This window comes from Suillus fuscotomentosus (genome assembly GCF_016647785.1).
Source record: "Suillus fuscotomentosus strain FC203 chromosome Unknown F5891scaffold_112, whole genome shotgun sequence".
NCBI classification, from domain to species: Eukaryota; Fungi; Basidiomycota; class Agaricomycetes; order Boletales; family Suillaceae; genus Suillus; species Suillus fuscotomentosus.
Genome location: NW_024539624.1, coordinates 52016 through 74016, shown reverse-complemented (window position 1 = coordinate 74016; position 22001 = coordinate 52016). Strand labels below are relative to the sequence as shown.

Here is a 22001-nt window from a genome sequence, read left to right as displayed (position 1 = left end):
TGCGACTTTCTAAGTAGTAAGTACTAGGTAAAGTTGGGTGAAAAGTAAGGTGTGAAAGGTAAGTAATAGTATGTACTGCTGGCGCTTATATAGCGCGCCTAAGCGCGGTCAAGCGGAGCCGAAGCGCTACCGAGTAGGTATGTAAATATATATATGAGTGAGAATGCATGATAAAAATAAAGGTGGAACTATGCTAATAAAGGAAATGGAAATATACGCACTAGGGAGCTTGGTGGACAGTGGATGGATGCTTCTGGATGGCTGGCGCCATAGGGCGCGCAAGCGCGGGAACGCGCGCGCGCATATACATCGCGAAGCGCGGGAATGGTGCGCGCATGGCGCGCGTTGCGTGGGAAAGCTGCGCGTCATATAGAGATAGCTGTGGGTAGCGCACAGAATGACGCTGCGAGTTTGTGCTGTATACTTCCTAGTGAAACCTGCCATATCACACCATGAGACACACGAGTCTCTTCATCTCCCAGGGACTTAAATTCTGAGTGTCCCCACTCAGCGCGCGCGTGGTGAGGATTTTGCGTGAGAGTATGCAAGTGCGATGCTTGTACGATGCTTTGGTTGTTGGGTGATGAATGTGCGAGTGCAGGAATTATCGCGTGATATGCAATGTATGCGAAAGCGCAGGCGCGCGCAAGGTGCAAAGGCGTGGGAAGGTGCGCGCGCATATGGTGTGAAGCGCGGGAAAGTGCGCGCGCGCAAGGCGCGAGAAAGCGCGTGAGTGTCGCATGTGTTGTATTCTGTGGGGATGATGCGAAGTGGCGCAGTCCAGGAGCGATCCAATCCATGTCCAAACCAAGTCCTATTAGGCGTGCTAAATATTAGTTGCTAAAGGTTTGAACAGCATGAGTAAAACTATATGTGAAAATATGAAGGGAAAATGGTAAACGTTGCGGATGTCCTATCCGACTTGTCTTCTTCGTGCAGCTGTCAACATCTACACCTTCCTATGAGAAAGGCGCGGGAAGCGCGCGCATAAAGCGCATGTGCGCGCAAGGTGCGTGAACACGCGCGCGTGCGCGTGAGCGTGGGAAGACTGCGCGCATATGTGCGCGTTCTAAGGTAAAAAGGAGCATGGTGCCGCGTCATGCATGCGAAGAGAAAATATACTATTGAGCTAGGCGGGCACGTTCTATGATTGTTTTTTTTCTTCTATGTTCTTCTAAGTGATTCCTATATGCATATATATCAGTGTGTTATTAGTTCTTTGGACAGCATTATAATGAGAGAAAATGAAAATGAAAGCGCTGGACGAAACCCAGGGTAAAACAAACAATATCCTATGAAACAGCGTTGGTATATGTTCCTCCTTTGATGCGCGGCTGAGGCGCTTTATCCTCCTCCTTGAGCGCGTGCGAGTGCGCGTGGCTAGCGCGCTTCGCGTCTCTTGCGAGCTAACGCTTGACCCAAGGTAGGGTTGGAATGCGCGAGGCAGTTGGCGCGCTTGGGGGGGCTTGTAACTGGCAGAATGAATTCCTGCACAACGCGCTGCAGGTTGAAGGCGCGCCAATGGGAGGCGCAGCAAGGGGTGTAGAGGCGCCCTACAAGCTGATAGGATGCGCGCGATGTGCGCGCCTTGGCGCAATTTCGCGCGAATTTAAATATATTGGCCGAACACGCGAGGAACGGCCATTTCTCTGCAAATGCATTAGCGAGAGACATGTATAGTGAAGAATTAGGCGCAAATGTTGCGTGAATGGGCTGTAAGGGTGGTATATTAAGGCGCAATAGGCGCATAGGTGAAGGAGAATAGTGCGCATCAAGGCGCGCAGGAATGAAATTGACATGGTAAGCAAAAGTGCGAAGAATGCGAATAAATGTGCGAAGTGCGAAGTTAAAGGTGATGATAGGGGGGTTAGGCGCATATGTATGTGTCAGGCGCGCGCCTAAGTCGCGCCTGGATGACTGATTGGAATATACTTTGTGTTGAATGATAGAAATGAGATTTAAAAGGGGAGAAGTGATTGAAACGCGATAGTGCGAAGACTCTGCTAAAATTATGAATGCGCGAGGCGCGGGAATGCGCGCGTGTATTGCGCGATGCGTGTAATCATGGCGCGTGAACAAGGGGTGGTGTGAAGATGAACCTAAAGTGTTTGGAAGCGTCATATAGCTCCTTAAGAGCTTTAAACATGAAAGAGACAGAAAATGCGAAATGAGACGAGGGTAAATATACAATACCTCTAGGCGCGCGCATTGCGCGTCCTCAGGCGCAATATGGTGCGCCTGAGTCGCGCCAGGGTCGCCTGAGACATGCTCTGCTTGGTGGTTAGATGGCGTGATGCACGGATGCTTTACCGGCATGCGATAGTCACTGGAAGCAAAAAGTGCGATGTGCGCGTGATCGCGAGTGACATCTGGAATTTCCAGAGACAAACTCTGGTTGATGCAAGGTGCAACTTGAGCCTCTGATGCAGCAGAAGGCTCCTCTATAGGCGCACCAAGGTGCAATGGATGTTTAGGGTCATCCCTGACCTCTGGTGATGCAAGCAGTGATGGTGATGGTGCGATTGGCGAGGTTTCTTCCTTAAGCGATGCGATAGCGAGGGGCGAGCGTGTTTCTAGCGGTGCATTAGTGTGCAATAGATGATTAGAGTCATCCCTGACTGCTGGCAATATGATAGCGATGGGCGCGCGCGATGCGATAGCGATAGGCGCGCGTGTTTCAACTGGCGCGTTAGTGTGCAATAGATGATTAGAGTCATCCCTGACTTCTGGCGAGGTGATGGCGATAGGCGCGCGCGATGCGATAGCGATAGGCGCGCATGTTTCAACTGGCGCGTTAGTGTGCAATAGATGTTTAGAGTCATCCCTGACTTGTGATACGATTGATGGTGATGGTGATGGTGCGGATTGCGAAGGAGAATTGTTAGCGTGCAAAACAGGTGATGAAGGAGATGATGATGGAGGTGAAGAGGCGCCTGCAGCGTGCTTTGCGAGCGCGCGCTTGAGTTCGTGATCTAAAGTGATGCAGTCAGGTATAGCTTTGCATGCTGGCGCAGTTGATGCTTCAAGGGCGCGTAAATTGCGCGTAGGCGCGGGAAGGACGCGCGCGCGAGGCGCGTGAATAGGAACTGATGGTCTTTTGTTAAGTACAACTTCTGAGGGTGTGCGGTAGAAGAGTCCAGCTGTTGCATTAGCGCTGATGGTCGTATCTGGCATGCTTGGCGCTACCATGGGTGCGCTAACTGGCGCGCTTACTGGCGCGCTTGGCGCGGGAAAAGCGCGCCCAGGTAATAGGAACTGTGCAGCTGCAAAGACGTCCATGAATGGGTATGGGTCGTATGGGTGGTGGTCAGGGAACTTGATCATAAGGCGCAAGCGAATTTGCGCCTGAGCATCGCTAGGGATTCCTTCCATGAATAGGTGGTCGCGTTCGGCCTTTCCAATACGGTCTTCATCCATGAGTGGCTGCATAACCTTCCTGAATGCGCGCAGGTAATTGCTGAGTTCTGTGCAAGAGGTCATTGGTTTGTTAGCGTATTCGCGCACGATAGCGCGCAAGTCCGCGAGCGCGTAGCGTCTTTTACCATCCCATCCAGGATACATTACCTTCACTTCTGTCATGAATGCTTCATAATCACTTACTGCCGCTTCTGGCATACCTCCCCATAGTTCTCAATCGTCGCGCTCAAGGTAGCGGATAATACCTTTAATGCGGTCGTGTCCTTGGAGTCCTGCTTCATCAGCAAGCTGCTCATATGCGTCAATAAATTCGGCGAGGTTGTCTGTAGTGCCGTCGAACTTGGGCGCGTTTGCTGTGCCGCGGATGGGCAATCTATAAGGCATTGAGGCGTGCGAAGGCGCATGCGCGCGCGAGGCGTATAGGTGCGCGCGTAAGGCGCAGAGGCGTGGGAACTATTGCGCGCACGCAAGGCGCGAGAATGCGTGACTAGAAAATGGTTAGCTTTTGAAATTGCAAAGAAATTGACCTTATATGTGCGAATTGTGCTAAGTGCAAAGGTGCGCGCGCGAGGCGCACAGAGTGGGAAAGCGCGCGCACAAGGCGCGAGAATGCGTGACTAGAAACTGGTTAGCTTTTGAATATGCAAAGAGATTGACCTTTATGTGTTTAAATAGTGTGAAGTGTGAAGATGCGCAAAACTAGATCTTGCTGACTGCTCCCCTCGCGGTGGGCTCCAGTTGTAGAAACAACTATACAATGAGGAACAAAAGAAGCTCCTGACTGTATCTGTAAAAGTTGTAAGGTCGCGCGCTGCCTAGTCTGCGTTACTTGAGAAGCAAGTGCGTTCGACCCTATAGGGGAAGTGAGTGCAGCAAGGATCTAGAAGTGTGCGCTTAAGCGAAGCGCGAGAAAGCGCAGGAGCGCGCAAGGCGCAAAGGCGCGGGAACGCGCGCGTATTAGCGCGAAGCGCGGGAAAGCGCGCGTGTGTAAGCGGAAATAAGAGAGACTAAACTTATGTGAAGATATAAGCAAGATAAAGGATGTGAGATGTGTTGTGCTAATGAATAGATTTCTACTGCGACTTTCTAAGTAGTAAGTACTAGGTAAAGTTGGGTGAAAAGTAAGGTGTGAAAGGTAAGTAATAGTATGTACTGCTGGCGCTTATATAGCGCGCCTAAGCGCGGTCAAGCGGAGCCGAAGCGCTACCGAGTAGGTATGTAAATATATATATGAGTGAGAATGCATGATAAAAATAAAGGTGGAACTATGCTAATAAAGGAAATGGAAATATACGCACTAGGGAGCTTGGTGGACAGTGGATGGATGCTTCTGGATGGCTGGCGCCATAGGGCGCGCAAGCGCGGGAACGCGCGCGCGCATATACATCGCGAAGCGCGGGAATGGTGCGCGCATGGCGCGCGTTGCGTGGGAAAGCTGCGCGTCATATAGAGATAGCTGTGGGTAGCGCACAGAATGACGCTGCGAGTTTGTGCTGTATACTTCCTAGTGAAACCTGCCATATCACACCATGAGACACACGAGTCTCTTCAGCGCATCACGCGTGCCTTCGCCTCGCGCACGCGCGCCTTCGCGCGCGTTATCTTCTCGCGCCTATTAGCGCCCGCCTAGCTCACAGAGTTTCCCTCCACTTTATTTCGAGGAACTTCTCTCAGTGGTTGTCCTTTGGGTCGAGTCGTTGTCTCGTATCCCGGTCTTGCTGTTGAGCACCCCTTTTGTTTTAAGTGTTTTCACGTATAGTCAAGATTCCTCATCTACAGCGAAATGAAAACAGTAATCTGGAACAGTTGAAAAAAAAAGCCAGACGAGGTTGTCACCGAGGTAGTACATCATAGACACTTCAATTTCACTACCACCTTCCAAAGTGTAAAATTCTCTAGTCAAGTGCGTGAGCAAACAATTTGTGAATAGTCAGAACTTAACTCAGAATAAAGTGCGCATGAGTTGCTGCATTATAACAAGGAATATTTGAGATTTGGCTCAGGCAGCTCTGAGATTCCTGCGATTGAGATCATCTCAAGGTTCAAACTACTGTTAGAGGATGGCATTAGAATGATTTCTGGCGAGATTGTCGATGCAGGAGATATTTTAAATACCTTGGTGGTTCATATAGGGAAGTTGGACAGGGTAGCAGGGCAAAATAAAATTTGCCAGCCTGGGAGGTGTTTGTGGTTTGACCGCATAATACTGAGCAAAATTTGGAGGAATTATAGAATTGGTGTGTGCGTACCCCCAGTCAATCATCAAATCAATCTCTTCTTGTGATCCATAGTACTGGTGGTACAAGGAGAGAATGTCGCCAGAAGTGACACTATTGCAGTTCTGCGCAGCTGCCATCATGACATTGTGAGTCTGACGTACGTATGCAGACTTGTTGGGGCAAATCGAACCATCATCTTTTGAACTCCGCACTTAGCTTCAGGCCGCTGGGGCATTCTTGCAACATCGCTCCCTGAGTAAAATTCGCGATGATTCTTTCAGATCCGACGCGGGGCAATTGCAAGGTGTGTAATTAAAATGCTATTAACGATATGGTCCATAAAATTCTGTGAAATTTTAGACAGGAGACAGGATATTCAGTATTGGATACAACTCTGATATTGATCAAGGCTGGCCATGCTCTGATGGTCACGATTACGGTCTATTCGAAATTGTCACTGCATGATCACACAAATAATAATCGTCGTCGTCCCTTTTGCAAATGTGGTGATTCATCACTGGCCTTATTCCTACTCGCATGCACTTTGTGCACCATTTGAACAGAACACGAAACTCCTTCATAGTAATCCCATCATCAGATGATGATTTCAGCTTGTTCAGCAACTCAGTTTGCTCAGATGAGCTCCACTCCAGTTTAACACGACCGATCTCCTGCACTTTGTCATTCATCAATAAGGCTGTGGTGCAGCATTGAAGAAAGGCGTACCTCTTCGCGGATATTGGAAGGCAGCCAAAGGCTCCCGGCAGAAGTATGTGTCTATTTTCACTAGGTGATGGTCAGTATTATAGGGTGTTCATAGTTATGAATAACGCTGACCTTGGTATCCGCACATATTAGAGGCACATCTTGCAGTCCAGTAGGTCCTCTGAGTGGCCTTGTCCCACCAAGAGTATACTGCGGCCTCTACGTATGTTTCTCTCCCACCGCTATCAGCGCACAAGCAGCACGGAAACCTAAATTCGTATTTGTTGCGGTACTTCTCTAAGTCAGACGGCGGAATCTTCGTTCCATGGTGATCGGCAGGCCTGTATATTTCAGAGTGGTATCACTACCTATGATTCACACATGATTGAACAGGCATCTTACCAACACCATTCGACCATCGATTTGGATGCACTGTCATAGTGTAGCAGAGCAAAGCAGCAAGTCATAGCTTCTGCGATCATTTTGGCTAATCTCATAGCATTTTCACTATCATTAGGTGGGGCGGTGATAGTAGAGGATGGCGAAGACAGCGGTTCCATTGAATGGTCAGTGATTTGTTTCCTTGAAGCTGGCTTTTATGAAACACTTACTTTAGCCGTATATTTAAGACATCATCAAGTGTGCCAGCATGGATTTCCGCCAGAAACTCTATTCTTTGTGGGAGCTTGGTGTTATGATGACACATTGGGCATTTCCGCCAGATATTGCCAGCCCAATTTTTATTTCTAAGCGAAAATGGTGAGGTACCCTCCAATTGATTGTTGAGAAGAGCTCAACTAACCCACAATAAACCAATCATAGTCATAGGATTCGCGAACTTCTCTCCGGAATGGACCTGGCAAATTCACTGTCAGGTCCAACGCCTTTCAGATGCACTTGCATGCACGAATTCATGCATGAGAGCGCATACACCAAGCATCAGCACTCATGCGCAAAAGGCCAGCCTTAGTTGTAGGATCATCAGGTAACCGACACAAAAATGATAAACTCATACAATGCTTTATCTGATCTACAATATGTACAATATGAATCATAATTGTACTTCACATTACAAAGCTTTAAATACCCGGACTCCGTGGGATGAAAATGGCCAAATATGTATTTTTGATAGTCTTGTTGCAAATACCTGCCAGCTTGTCATCAAGATGGTATATTTTGTAATATCTGCCAGATGCTGCAAAATTGATCGATATGCATCATAATTGTACTTCACATTACAAAGCTTTAAATACCCGGACTATGTGGGATGGAAATGGCCAGATATGTATTCTTGGTAGTCTTGTTGCAAATACCTGCCAGATGCTGCAAAATCGATGAAAGCCTCCATGGTCTCCAATCTGAGTATTAGTGCCATACACTTGCAGTACACTACAATTTTGGCCTGTCCTGGTCATCACTTATATCTTTTGATAGGGTTTTCTTCTTGTATAATATCTAAATAAATTTCAAGATCAGACAGGGGTTTATATGGCTGGACTATTTTGGATCACCACCACCAATGGGTAAAGGATGTGGAATAACTGTAGTGCAATATCATGATGTACTGATATGATTGTCACATGCAAGTTGTGCTTCCTATTGGAACCTTGACAAGATCTCTCTTGTTGCTGATATTAGATAAGTCATTGTGACACTAGACACCATTGTCCAGATTTTTCAAGTACACAATGTAAGTAATGAGTGACAGTGAGTTATCATCCTACCCTGACTCTGATGAGTGATGATCATGGTATGCAACTGAAGGTTGTTATTTTATCTTGAAAAAACACTCTCTGAATGCTGTTATCCTCTATAGCCTTCCGAGGCCAGACTGTTTTGGACTGGGGCTGACTTTGGTTCAAAGTTGCGATGTGATGACGATGTGTTGACTTTCGCCAGCTGGCTGCTGGGGTGTTATCACTACATTCCATTTGCAGCTGATCATTTTAATCCCCCTCAAGCTCGAACATAAAGTTAGCTGCAGGTATTGTCTCACAGCGCCTGCTCGCATGGGTCGATTTGGCAGTAGGAGATCACTGCGCTACACAGTGACAACAAGTTATCGTTTGATAACTGAATTTCAATTGTGTTGTCTTCAAAGTGAAGAATTCACATCCGAGGACGATAGGCTTGTCTTGTAGTCAATTCAGTGCTAACTTTGTTCTGAGAGCACACAAAGACTGCTATAAAATTGTAATTGTATTTACTACATAAAAATGCTCGAATGAAGACTACAAAGAATTTGAATCTGCAGCCCGTTTGACTGCAAGGCATTTGAGTCGGATCTTTGCTAAGGCGCTGTTGGTGCTGATGGGTCGCTTGGTGGCAGATGAAGTAGGAAAGACTTGGCTGGGTAAAAGATAACAGATGAGCCCCAGCAAAATGGCAAAGAGCGAGTAACATACCGGTTCCACCATGTCAGCAGCTCGTCGATTTCCTTATATTCATCAGGGTCCTCGAGCAGGTCAAGGAGACTGTGGTAGAATGTCTCCGAGTCTGTGGTCGTATCGGTCCGTGAAAACACTGATGAGGAACTCAGAGAAAATCGAACCTTTAGTCATGCGTCAGGATAGTTCAGCTTCGGAAATGTTGTAAGGCAAACCTGCGTCGCAATATAAGCTATGGAAGCGATCATAACAGCGTTCATGCCATGGAGGCGAGTGTTTCCAGACCGTGTCGCTTTGGGTTCTTTGTCTACTGAACTTGGGGATGTGAAAACGTGCTTGTAAGCCTAGTGAAAATATGTAGTGAAGGACAACATAGAATAAGTTGTGCCTACTCACAGATACAAGTAAGCGATTCCTAAGAAGACCACACCATGGGTCATCAGCGTCGTAAGTATAGTTGGCATACAAAAATACGGGCCATTGATCTCCGCATACCGAGATTTCTCCGCTTTGGAGGTTCTCTCTGGTCCTGTATGTGATGAAGTAAAAAATGAGTGGTGACCACAGATACCAGTGAACTGAAACTGTACTCTGGGTCTTTCCAGTCCAACCCAGCGGGACAAAGCAACGACCCAGGTTAGCTCATGATTGAATCCATGGTCGATCTTCGAGTTTCCTGTGTAAATGAGGCTGGATTGCTGCTCCTTTTGGGGAAATCCAATCAAGCACTGCGGACTTCAATGTTTTCGTATCGTCGCCCCTCGCACCTGCGGCTCCCTTACCAATCTGCAGAGAGTAAGCATAAACACAACCTCTGTGCACACAAAAAAAAACGCACTAGCTCACCAACGTGGATAAGTTCTTCTTCAGACCCATTCTGTAGTCGCTCTAAAAGGCCAGGGTAAGATTCTAAGAGGTGCTCAAACACGCGATGCTCTCGCCGCTCACTGCCAAACACGTCAATAAGCCAGTAAACGAATATAGATGCACAGTCATTTTCACTCAGCAGAGAAGTCTTCTAGTGAAGAGGTATCTTCCATTTGCTCTAACCTGAGGATCCTGTTGGTAAGCAGAGAAGGAAAATTGCACAGAGCTGAATACTGTTCGAACCGAAGTGGCATCCATGGGAGATAAGTGGATCAGATGTTGAACTGTGCGACTAGATGAGTCTGTAAAATCTCAATATACCAAGCATTAAGAACACTTGCGCTTTTTTGCGGGGCCCCATCTGGAGAGCCGACTGCAGGGTGTTTACTCGGAATGTTGGAAGTGGTATTCTCGGAGGTCATGGGAGCTGGCGAGGTAGCAGAGTTCTGGTACTAAAGGCTAGCTTTTATTACAGACGCTAACATGTAAGACTGTGTAACCGACGTACCTGGTGGCAGCCAAGCAAAACCCAAGATAGCTTGGCTAGGTGGCTGGCCATGGTGATTGGGGGCCTGGGCGCTGGCGGTGGTGACCGGGGGCTACAACGGCCTACCACCCGACGGATTAACATTCGGTTGAATCAATTGAGGTGAATTCCGTACCATCAAAAGGCAGCTGCTCCGTAAATAATTTCACCAGTACTAAAAGATAAAATTGCCTGCGCTCAACCAGAATATGCAACAATCCTTGACTCAGAGCCAAACCTTTAACATATCCGGACACATCATTAGCTTGAACCTCCGGTAACTCTGATGACGCACTTGTGGCAGGATTTACTAACGTCATCCATTAGGATTGAAGCAGTAGGAAACACCAATCAGAGGGACAAGCCTAAGGGGCTTGGTATTGTAAGGTTTGTGAACACCACTATTGCTTATTCACAAAGCTTATGTTAGTTCAGAACGACGGATGTTGATAAGAACATATCTTCAGCGGAGCATAACAAGAATCCTGTTCTTCTGCCGGAGCACAACCGTGAAACAGGCGAGGACTCCGTAGCCAATCTCAAAGAACGACTACGGCTTGCAGACTTGCGCTGTTCAAAACTGCAAGAGTTGTATCAAAGCTACAGGCTTCATTGGCTGGAAGAAAGTTATCGGGTCCAAATCTTGGAAGAATACGCACCAAGTGGGATCAGTACATACTCTCCTGGTCAGATTGCATGGGATGCCCCTTCCCCCATTCAAAGTACATCCCACGCGAAATCCCTGGAAAAGAACTGACTGCTTTCCTCAGATAATGAGGACGACAAAATAGAGGGTCAGGAGTAAGTACAGAAGACATTATAACATGGAAGTGGTTGCAGCAGCGCACAATGTTGGTGATTCCCAGGTAGTTCTGTGACCAAGATATCGTAGCGTGGTGATGCAGCCGCAATTATGATGGCATACAACAAAGAATTGCCCTGTGCGGTCGCCGATATCGTTAAGTTGAACCGTAAAATTTGCACCAAGACGTCCAGAACATTCTGATGAATCCAACAACGTATGAGTAGGTACTTTGAGACAAAGAATATGGAAATTACATCGTCTATTTAATTACTAGAGCTAACCTCTAGACTTCCGAGCGAGACATGTGGAAATGCCCTTAGGACAAAGACATTACTGCAGCCTTATCCTAGCTGGGCCTGGACCGTAACTGGCCACCACCAATATAATCAGCGAACCTACCACAACGGCAAGCATAGCAAAGCACGCAATGACTGAGGGTGCGGATGGCTTGAAGTCTATAGTGATACCTGCGAGAAATCCAAGTATCGAAGTTGTCACACTGATGGTGATTCCATGAGCAAGCTAAGTAATCGTAGCCTTAATCACTTTTGCTCACCTCAATATGCAAAAACAAGTCGGTATGCTTGTAATAACCAGAAGCATCACCATCTTCTTTCGCAGATAATAGGCCTGTTCAGTAGGCAATGTTAGTCTCAGATGCAGAACAATTAAAAAATCGAACCGCAAAGTCCAAAGATCTCATCCTCTCGTCGAAGTGGTGTATTATCGTGCCCGCAAAAATACAGCCGACACCTAAAAGGAAGGAGCAGGAGCACAATGTCTGTGCAGTCGTTGTTGTACCTAACCATGGGATGGCAAGAATAGCAATATCCAAGGCCATGGAGATACCTGCCTAAAAGAGCAGACTAAATGGGACGTTCACGGTACTGATATACGACTTACCAGGGTGATTTGATTTCGAGTCTGACTGCTGAAATCATTGATAAACGACTGAACTTCTACCCCATTTATGATACCGTCGACAGAAGTGCTCTTGACACGAGCAATAGTGATGGGCATGCAGAACATCGTAGCTGCGGCGTTGCCCATAAAATGCAGAAGTTTGAACTTTCTGTGCTTCTCTCTTACTGTATGTGTTCGGATTAGGCAAGCCTCAGGTTGGTTATGGCGGTGCAAATACTGGTGATGTCCTATGTTTCTGCGTGATTAATAGTGTATACTTCAAAAGAGAGTGACGCACGTAGCATGTACATGATTCTGCCTGTTATTTAAAAAGATTAGCATTTGAAATTCTCGGTCTCACAAACTCACAAACAACATGATACGACTCTGGTTTCTGGGACCAGATCATTCTCCGTGATTTCTTCTAAAGAGGAGATGACAAAACTCAATTAATCTCATCGTGGCTGCTGCACAGTGAGACTAGAACACATACCAACATAGGCCAGTTGACCGACAATTTGATTCATCTCATCCAAAGTCCAGAATATGGACGCCACAGTGGATTGTCTCAAAGTCGTTGCTTCTGTATTTGCCGTTATTTTGAGCATCACTGCAGTAGTGTAGAGCTTACCTGCAAGGTAGCAAACCAGTTCTCCTCGTATACATCTCACTTCCGATCGAGACATTCTCAAATCATGTGGAAAGTACTCGAAATGTTTCCTACCAACGAGCGAGAAATGTTCAGCTCAATGTCTATCCAATGTTATCCGCTCACCAATATTGAGCTTCTAATTCAAGTCCTGTGTTGTTCAGATCAAGCTCCTGAAGTAAAATTGAAAAATGACATACTTTTGTGCCTCCATTCGCTTGGCTTGACACAAGCTCGGAAGAGAATGTAGCCATCTAGATCCTCCAGCCAGGCAATGATGCGACTGCCAGGGACTACATAATAATATTGAAACCTTTCTTCGCCCATAAAGACCGTTGGCTGGACGACCAACGTCCACGCATCTTCTTTCGCCGCGGCTCGTGATGCATTTACGAACCCATCGAGTGTCTGTAGACTTCTCGAGTTCCTCAAGTTCGTCAACATATACGCATTCTAGATTTCCATGAGGTAGGGTAAATCATGGGTACAAGCGTGCTTATCTTTCTGGAATTATAGAAATATGTACTGCCTAATGGATGGACTAACTCTTGCCAGTCTCCGTATACTAGGGGACTGCCGGAGTTTATTAGTTTAACACCAGTCAAAAATAAGGTGACGAACGGAGGATCACTTATTTCCCTCTTGCAGACCAAGTTATCCTCATATGCGTCATCTGTACTATATACAAAAATCAATAAATATACTTCATAATCAATGATGAGTACTTACAGTGATACCACTTCGGCATATCGGGGCAATTGCGTCGGCCAGATCCCAATACCACGATCAGACAGCGTCGCAGATTGCTGTTGGGACGCTAACGTTGCCTAGTGTATAAGGTCCTGAGCTGCCGGACAAAGTCAAAATGCATGTTGCGATTAAACGCACCATGTTCTCCTGTTGCGGGATTGTCAATGTAGTGTTGTGCTGCGATGGGCCTTGAATGAGGCAAACAATAAATGTACCAATGTATTTTACAAACACGGAGGGGATACTGAATGAAGGACCAGATCGAACGATGGTAGTGGTAAGGGAGAGAGTTCGAAAATTACGTAATCCAGCAAGTGCAGGTCGATTAGTAGTGAACAACTATGGGGTATAAACAAATACAAATACTTCACATATCCACATTATTTCCTTAAACAACAACTTTAATTACCAACTACGGCAAATAAGGTATGAAAAGTCAATTATCTCCTCGATCGGATCTGCTAATTGACATCGACATTACGTTACTACTAGACACAAAATGACACACGTGATCAACGGACCCCAGCTAACTGACTGTGATGCCTGCGTAAGTACTACTTGCTTTGAGAGTTCGTCAACGCTAACACTCAACAGACTCATCTAGAATATCTAGAGGCAAAATACAAGGTGCGCGTTGAGATCATGTCAGTCACTCATATCCTGACTTCGGCACTGGAGGCGGCCGGCTTGAATGTCCCGCAAGCGCCGCTATGGAGTCCAATCATGAGATGGGTCATGTTTTCGAGGGACGGTGTCGGTCATGTGATCCAACGCTTGAAATCGGCAGTGCAGAGAGTAAGTTTTCTTCAATTGCGAGCTTCAAATACTCAAGGCAAGCATCCTAGTGTTGAAACGATAGGCTATATCTAGCCTACATACCACAAGAACACTCACATCACGACTTACGATGTATGATGACACCTCACCACTCGTTCAGTAGATTACTCACTCGTGTAATTTCGTTCATGGACTCAAAGCAACTGTAACTAATCTATACACCACCTGTGCTCGTTACATCACGGAATACAATTGTAATAGTATCAATGACCTTACCCGAATCTTTACTATAGAGGCAGAAGCGTTGTGAAGTAACACTGGTGAATATCTACGGACTTAAACGAATGCGGAAGCCTAAATTGTGTGTAAGGGACTCCCGAGTCATCATGAAGCGGATCGAGAACTATGTCTCTGACATCGTCCATGACTTTCATTCACCTGTCATTCGTGACGAGGTCTAAGATTAGCCTCGCATTACGAGTCTTGGGGTCAATGGACAACACATTTGCCTCCCTGGACATATGTCGCAATGAGCAGGACCAAAAAATAAGTCAAGATACTGACCGTATGTGAGGGAGCTTCCGGGCCACATCAAAAAAGGTCTCGAAACGGAATGGATTCGCATACATCACATCTAGGGCAGACATGATGTGAGGGTATACTTCCAGCGTTTTCAGCTGTATCCTATCCGCGTGAGCCGGTATGAATGACTGATACATCTGATACGAGAAATTATCAATGTTTACAGACAATTACTAGAAGGGAAGAGACTTACGAGGGTAACAAGTACACCTACGATACCCTTTCCAAGATAACCCGTCAAGGTTTGGATGGCTTCGGGATAAAGATCTGCCAATCGCGCTTGGCCTTGAGGAAAGTCAGCAATGGGTCGGTATAAGGAAGCCCAGAGGATTTCCATAAACCCTTGAGTGGCTATAAGTTGGCAGATGGCTTCTTGAATCTGAAGGATAAGATTGTCAAAAGATCTGATTGTATGATGTGCGATCTCTTACCATGTTTTCGTCACCAGAGTTCATCAAATCGATGATGTGAAGTTTCATCTGGGCCTCCTGCTCCGTTTTGTTCCCAAACCCGGCATCTGGAGTCGTCCCACCCCTTACTACTTTCCTCAGCTCGGAAGTAAAATCTATGGGGTAATCTAGGAACTACCCGAAATGTTCAGCAATAAGTAAATGTAGCACGCCGGGAAAAGCTCACCCTGGTTCTCAATTGAGACCAATACACACAAGTCTTGCTGTCGACATTGTTCACAACTGTCACTGAACCCATCGTAAGATAATGTCATCTGTGATTGAAGAGGGACACCCACAAGGTATTTCACGTATTTGTTCGTATGTTTTGAGGTTGAGATGGAGGGCTCTCAAGAAGCTGGTAGTTATCAGCTGCCTGCAGTCCGGCTCACGCATAGAGAATGGATTGGCGGGCATCCCAACCAATATGTGGCCCACATAGATATGACTTGCCAACTTGATTGGGCGCCCCCAACACGACGTCAGCAACGCGAGTTTGAGTGACTTTTTTTGATTGCAGTCAAGGGAATCGTCCCTGACCGTCAACCTCCAATGAAGTTCTGCGTGAGGAACATCTGCCCCATCAATGATGAGCGGATTGCTAAGGAAGCTGCTATCGTCAAAGGCAGATTCAAACATGTCGTCTACCGTAGATGCGACAGTGAGATCGACAGTGCGATCATTGTCAAAATCCATGGACAGAGGGAGCAACATCTCAGAGAACGAGAGTGATTGTTGCTGGACGAACGGATCAAAGGTGTTCCAAGATACCTGCACGGGTAAGTTAACGGAATTGGGAGGGACAGGAGTCAGGAAACCGTTTGGGAATCGTGCGGGGTTGAACGGAATCCCATTCAGTCGTTCGAGCTATAAATGTGATGCGATTAAATGAGTCGAGTAATGTGATGGCACCGAGAAGGGAACTCACCACCCAGATGGGACACAGAAGACCTTGTGGGCTGGGCCCGCAAAACGGTGGGCGAATATCTTCGAGAAATCCAGAACTATGAGGCTAATATAATATCCTATGAGAAGTGGGCTTGGTGGCATCATATCGAGTTCTCACCTCAATCTCATATATTGGATACCTTGAGAAGTTATGATCAGATGCCAGCAATCCAATGTGACGTATGATATTGTGTGATGGCTCGAAAAATTCTTGATATTCCTCAGGCCACTGCAAATGAACACGATGAGATCGTAGAATCAGCTGAAAAGGTATTGACTCACATAAATTGGGGCGAGTTGATAGTCATGGGCGGCATACCCTATGAATAAGAATCGACTGGAGAGGCCGTGGAAAGGCTGAAATAGAGGTTAAGCCAAGTACAGGTATGATCGATGATAGCCAACCTCATCGTTCTACAGAAACGTCAGCGATGGCGATCATGGTTCACAGTGAACTGTGCTTACCCTGAGCGGAAGAAGTCGAAGAACCCAGTTGCACGTATTTTCACTGTGTACATAGACATAGATTGGACTGTCAGTAGCTGGAGCAGCTAAGAGTAAATTTGAGTGTTGCATGTTGATATGTATTAAAAAAGAGCGACGAGTGACTTTAAGTATCCAGACTTGTACTAAGTGTGTGCGCACGGATCTACTCCTTTCAACCATCTAATGGCGTGCCGGAGCTCAACCGCAGTACGCCAGCCCTTGCCGATGTGTGCCAGCCCTTGCCGATGTATGCCAGCCCTTGCCGACGGCGACTCGAAATTTAGCCAGGGCGTGCCAGCCATTTGCAACGAGGCAGAGCAAGACTGGGTTACACAGCCAGAAAGAGCGACGGCGAATAACATCACGCCAGGAAGAAGCTGTGGCGACTACTGCCGCGCCAGGAAGAAGCGACAACGTTTTACGACATACCAGGTCGATGGCGATTTACCACATGCACATGCAAGGGGGAAGCGAGGATGATATGCCAAGCCAGGGGGGAAGCGAAAGCGAGTCACGCGCGAGGCAGTCTAGTAAGCGAGATCGAGGAACATTAATTTTCATAGTCAAAAGTATGGTCAATGGGAAACATATTATCCAGCGCCAGTGAGAGCGACACTGTGCTAGCACTGAGGCCCTGATCAAAGAAATTGAGTTCTTCAGCGCCAACATGATCATCTTCTTCGTCCTCTTCATCATCAAAAGCTTCATTTCTCTCTCCGTTATCCAAATCTTCATCTTCTGTCTGCGTCGGTGTTTGTGCAATAGGGCAAGGGGTGTCTTGTGTCGAGCTAGGGTTTGCCTGATGAGAGTATACGTGCCCCACCCCGAGGCCGTAATGAAAATGCATAACAGTATCGCGATCGACGAAGCTAGTAGGATGATATTGAGGACATTTAGATGATGGAAGCCTGAGACAGTTCATTCACCTATTGATGTAGTATTCATGCCAATCATACCTGTCACCTGCAAGAGGAGAAATTCCGCGTTCACCCGGATTGTGTTGGCCTCAAGAAAAGGCCGGTATAACGTGACACCCTCTCAGAACGACTCCGGGGTCTATGAAACCGAAAGCCATCAGGCTTTGCAGAGGTCGGAAACGAACACGGCCCAAACCACGTGTGTCCCATGTGTGGCTTTGTACAGACTCGTACCACCTAACTAGAAGAAACTCTATCCGGCGAGATTCATGCACGTTTGCAGAGAGCACGACGTTAACGTGGTGTATGCCAATGACTTTGGCATATAGATAGTTATCTTCACGCTCACCATCGATACGATCGTGTTTCAGCAACATGATATTGCAGTGAGGAGTCCTGGGATTGACAACGTCTTGAGCCCTTCGAACATCATAGGTAGTATAATTGAATCTGGCGAGGTTATGATGATAAATCCGGTTGCGCCTGAAGAGAATGTTGTGCTGTTCGGGAGGACTTTCCATAGGGGATTCAGCGATTTCCGATCTGAGGCGACGAACAATATGTTCTTTCAATTGAGGGAGAAAGTCCTAAACAATATCTCAGAAAGACTCAAGATGTTGCAACGACTGTTTACCTTTATAGCAGGATCCCCTGCATGCTTGCGGAGGTATTGACCAAACTCATCGAACAACTTCTCGCTTTGGCCGATGTGATGGTGTACTTTGGGATCACTCGCAATGTCAGACAGGTCTGTATGAATAGTTTGCTGTCGCTGACATTGTTTGATGCAGCGCAAGCGCGCCTCACGGCGCTCAATCTGAGTCAGTTGACAAACAAATACCCTACGATCAGTACGACGGTATCTGCCTTTTGGCGTATGGTGTTCTAACTCTCCCTGGAAAGATTAAATTAATATACATGGAGAGTAGGTGGCAACTTACTGGTTCAGTGCTGTATGAATCTGTAGTTCCAAAATGACAGATGGAGGCGACGTAGTCCCCGAGCACATGAAACTTGTAAGTGCTGAAGTTGAATGACTTCTTCCTTCGTGGTTGCTTTAGTTCAGGTGCATCAGGTGGTTGTTCTGGAGTCGCTTTTTCTTTTCCTTTAACGCTAGCACCTTTGCGAGCTCTCCCTGTAACAGTCTCTGCCCGTTTGGCTGCTTCCTTTACCTGTCGGTGAGATTGCGCACCAACCTCACGATCTAGCTCCTGTGTCTGGTATGATGGGCACACCTGATCTTTGAATAAACGAAATTGTGCTCCGAGATCAGTCATCTGTTGGTCAAGAATGCTCAAGGTCAAGTCGGAATGCATGCGAAGCTTCGCAAGTCCGTGCCAGTGTGACATGATGAATAGGAGTTCGATAACAATTTTGTTGTGGTTATCATCAGGGATAAGGCCGTCAAAAACCGGGATAGAGCACTGGTGAAATATTAGTTCACGGTTACTGATGAGATTGATTCCATACTTGTAAGAGATCTTTGAAGTTTCGGGCGGCCATGTTCGACATATCTGATGTATTGGAAGAAAACCGTCTAATGGTGGCTGGCCCAAACGGAGGAACCTGTCTATACCTATCAAAGTTGAGTGTTAGCCTGGCAAGTTATCATCAAATAGATATCCCACAAACCTTTTATCGAGTTCATGCACCAAATCCTTGTTGATGGAGGTAAGAATTCTAAGTAAATGCACTAGAAGCATACGCCACACTCCAAGCTCAAACTCGTGCAGAAAATCAACGACGAGCGTGATGAATACATTGAATCCAAATCGGCCCAGGCGGTCCGACAAAATGTTCTACTCAATAAGGTTGATAAAGGCGAGGGGAAAAAGTAAGATTCATGCTCACAGGGGTCGGAACCCAAGACTCAGGCTTTAGAAGTGCCTCAACCACCGTGCTATCTACACCGTAATGTTTCTCATATATTTGACGGCGTGCAGTAATAACAAGCTGACTCCTCGTGACATCGGATCGTGCATGAGTCCGACGTTGTGCCCTATCGCGAGCCATCCCCAGACAGTGGAGCCTGTTTGTTGGTATAAGACATCGTGAGCATGGACAACCTCCCAATTGTCGAATTGTAGCAACGAGGACCCTGGCTTGAGTTAGTTTTGATTTCTATAGATATACATGACTTACTTTTCAGGATAGTCCGCAGAATATGTGAATATCCAGGGGTAAAACCGGTGTTTGATGCCATCACAACACAGAATCACGATCCCGTTGTAGAAACAACAATACAATGAGGAACAAAAGATGCTCCTGACTGTATCTGTAAAAGTTGTAAGGTCGCGCGCTGCCTAGTCTGCGTTACTTGAGAAGCAAGTGCGTTCGACCCTATAGGGGAAGTGAGTGCAGCAAGGATCTAGAAGTGTGCGCTTAAGCGAAGCGCGAGAAAGCGCAGGAGCGCGCAAGGTACAAAGGCGCGGGAACGCGCGCGCGTATTAGCGCGAAGCGCGGGAAAGTGCGCGCGCGTATGCGGAGATGAGAAACTAAGCTTAAGTAGTGATATAAAGCAAGATAAGAGATATAAGAGTGCAAAATGTAAAGGAATAGCTTTCTACTATATTCTGCTAAGTAGTAAGTGGGTAGTAACTAGTAAGTGAAAAGTAGGAAAAGTAGGTCCAGTGTAGTATGTACTGCTGGCGCTTATATAGCGCGCCTAAGCGCGCTCATGCGGAGCCGAAGCGCTACCGAGTAGGTATGTAAAAATATATATGAGTGAGAAACTATGATAAAAATAAAGGTGGAACTATGCTAATAAAGGAAATGGAAATATACATACTAGGGAGCTTGGTGGACAGTGGATGGATGCATCTGGATGGCTGGCGCTATAGGGCGCGCAAGCGCGGGAACGTGTGCGCGCGTATACATCGTGAAGCGCGGGAATGGTGCGCGCATGGCGCGCGTTGCGTGGGAAAGCTGCGCCTCATATAGAGATAGCTGTGGGTAGCGCACAGAGTAATGCTATGAGTTCGTGCTGTATACTCCTTGGTGAAAACTACCATATCACGCCATGAGAGGCATGATTCTCTACATCTCCCAGGGACTTAAATTCTGAGTGTCCCCACTCAGCGCGCGCGTGGTGAGGATTTTGCGTGATAGTATGCGAGTGCGATGCATGTATGATGCTTGGGTTGTGGGGTGATGAATGCGCAAGTGCAGGAATTGTCGCGCGGATGCACATGAAGCGCGGGAATTTGCGCGCATGGTACGCGCGAGGCGCGAGAATGTGCGCGCGCTATGCGTGAAGGTGCGGGAATAAAGTGTAGCATGGCGAATTGCAAGGGTGACTCTGGGGTGAATAGTGTTCCATGGGTGTGAGGCGATGATGTGAGAGTGATATGGATGTGGTGCGCGAAGCATGAGTGAGACGTGCATGTACAGCGTGAAGCGCGGGAAAGCGCGCGCGCACAAGGCGCGAGAATGCGCGTGAGTGTCACATGTGTTGTATGCTGTGAGGACCTGTTGTGCAATGATCCTGGAGTCCAGTATGTGTGCGTGGGTGTGATGTGAAGTGGCGCGGTCCAAGAGCAATCCAATCCATGTCCAAACCAAGTCCTGCTAGGCGCGCTAAATATTAGATGGTAAGGTTTGAACAGTGTGAGTAAAACTATATGTGAAAATGCGAAGGAAAAAATGGTAAACTTTGCGGATGTCCTATCTGACTTGTCTTCTTCGTGCGGCTGTCGACATCTACACCTTCCTATGAGCGAGGCGCGGGAAGCGCGCATGAGGCGCATGGGCGCGGGAATATTGCGCGCCTATGCGCGCGTTCTAAGGTAAAAAGGGCATGGTGCCGCGTCATGCGTGCGAAGAGAAAATATACTATTGAGCTAGGCGGGCACAATCTAAGGTTGTTTTGTTGTTTTTCTTCTATGTTCTTCTAGGTGTTTCCTATATGCATATATATCAGTGTGTTATTAGTCTTTTGGACGGTGTTATAATGAGAAAAAATGAGAATGAAAGAGCGCTGGACGAAACACAGGGTAAAACGAATGATATCCTATGAACAGTGATGGTATATCTTTCTCTTTGGTGCGCCACCGAAGCGCGCGATCCTCCTCCTTGAGCGCGTGACTAGCGCGCTTCGCGTCTCTTGCGAGCTGACGCTTTACTCAAGGTAGGGTTGGAATGAGCGAGGCTGGCGCACTTGGGGGGGGGGCTTGTAACTGGCAGAATGAATTCCTGCACAACGCGCTGCAGGTTGAAGGCGCGCCAATGGGAGGCGCTGCAAGGGGTGTAGGGGCGCCCTACAAGCTGATAGGACGCGCGCGATGTGCGCGCCTTGGTGCGATTTCGCGCGAATTTGATTATATTGGCCGAACACGCGAGGAACGGCCATTTCTCTGCAAATGTGTTAGCGAGAAATGTATATAGTGTGGAATTAGGCGCAAATGTTGCGCAAATGGGCTGTAAGGGTGGTATATCAAGGCGCAGAAGGCGCATGGGCGAAAGAGAATAGTGCGCATCAGCGCACGCAGGAACAAAATTGACATGGTAAGCAAAAGCGCGAAGAATGCGAATCAATGTGCGAAGTGCGAAGTTAAAGGTGATAATAGGGGGGTTAGGCGCGTATGTATGTGTCAGGCGCGCGCCTAAGTCGCGCCT

At 47.2% G+C, this 22001-nt stretch overlaps 4 protein-coding genes across 4 annotated transcripts; 2 read left to right on the top strand and 2 right to left on the bottom strand.

Moving 5' to 3' along the window:
• Positions 1-5488: 5488 nt before the first annotated feature.
• F5891DRAFT_986290 (uncharacterized protein) lies at positions 5489-7104 on the top strand (the record flags this gene model as incomplete). The annotated part of the gene is made up of 7 exons (XM_041377734.1): positions 5489-5654; positions 5709-5782; positions 5853-5940; positions 6333-6405; positions 6495-6564; positions 6783-6907; positions 6990-7104. The coding sequence occupies 7 exons, from the start codon at positions 5489-5491 to the stop codon at positions 7102-7104; spliced, it is 711 nt and encodes a 236-aa protein (XP_041218542.1).
• A 626-nt stretch (positions 7105-7730) lies between these two features.
• On the bottom strand, positions 7731-9904 carry F5891DRAFT_1209452 (uncharacterized protein; the record flags this gene model as incomplete). Its single annotated transcript, XM_041369139.1, has 7 exons — positions 9731-9904; positions 9567-9675; positions 9465-9514; positions 9125-9236; positions 8944-9072; positions 8743-8892; positions 7731-7796 (listed from the first exon to the last, which is right to left on the bottom strand). The coding sequence occupies exons 1-7, from the start codon at positions 9847-9849 to the stop codon at positions 7731-7733; spliced, it is 735 nt and encodes a 244-aa protein (XP_041218541.1). The 5' UTR covers positions 9850-9904.
• A 426-nt stretch (positions 9905-10330) lies between these two features.
• Positions 10331-10926, top strand: F5891DRAFT_1196996 (uncharacterized protein; the record flags this gene model as incomplete). The annotated part of the gene is made up of 4 exons (XM_041368408.1): positions 10331-10398; positions 10449-10508; positions 10557-10843; positions 10892-10926. 4 exons carry the CDS (start codon positions 10331-10333, stop codon positions 10924-10926), a joined length of 450 nt encoding a protein of 149 aa, XP_041218540.1.
• Positions 10927-11267: 341 nt separating this feature from the next.
• F5891DRAFT_986287 (uncharacterized protein) lies at positions 11268-16508 on the bottom strand (the record flags this gene model as incomplete). Its single annotated transcript, XM_041377733.1, has 29 exons — positions 11268-11293; positions 11322-11448; positions 11483-11556; positions 11728-11779; positions 11830-12085; positions 12128-12148; positions 12199-12253; positions 12323-12412; positions 12461-12549; positions 12605-12629; positions 12679-12931; positions 13025-13043; positions 13100-13156; positions 13208-13305; positions 13367-13416; positions 13814-13837; positions 13882-13936; positions 14178-14219; positions 14282-14333; positions 14444-14518; positions 14570-14724; positions 14781-14966; positions 15019-15171; positions 15224-15285; positions 15336-15903; positions 15965-16040; positions 16125-16213; positions 16267-16321; positions 16450-16508. The coding sequence occupies 29 exons, from the start codon at positions 16506-16508 to the stop codon at positions 11268-11270; spliced, it is 2943 nt and encodes a 980-aa protein (XP_041218539.1).
• Between the last annotated feature and the right edge of the window lie 5493 nt (positions 16509-22001).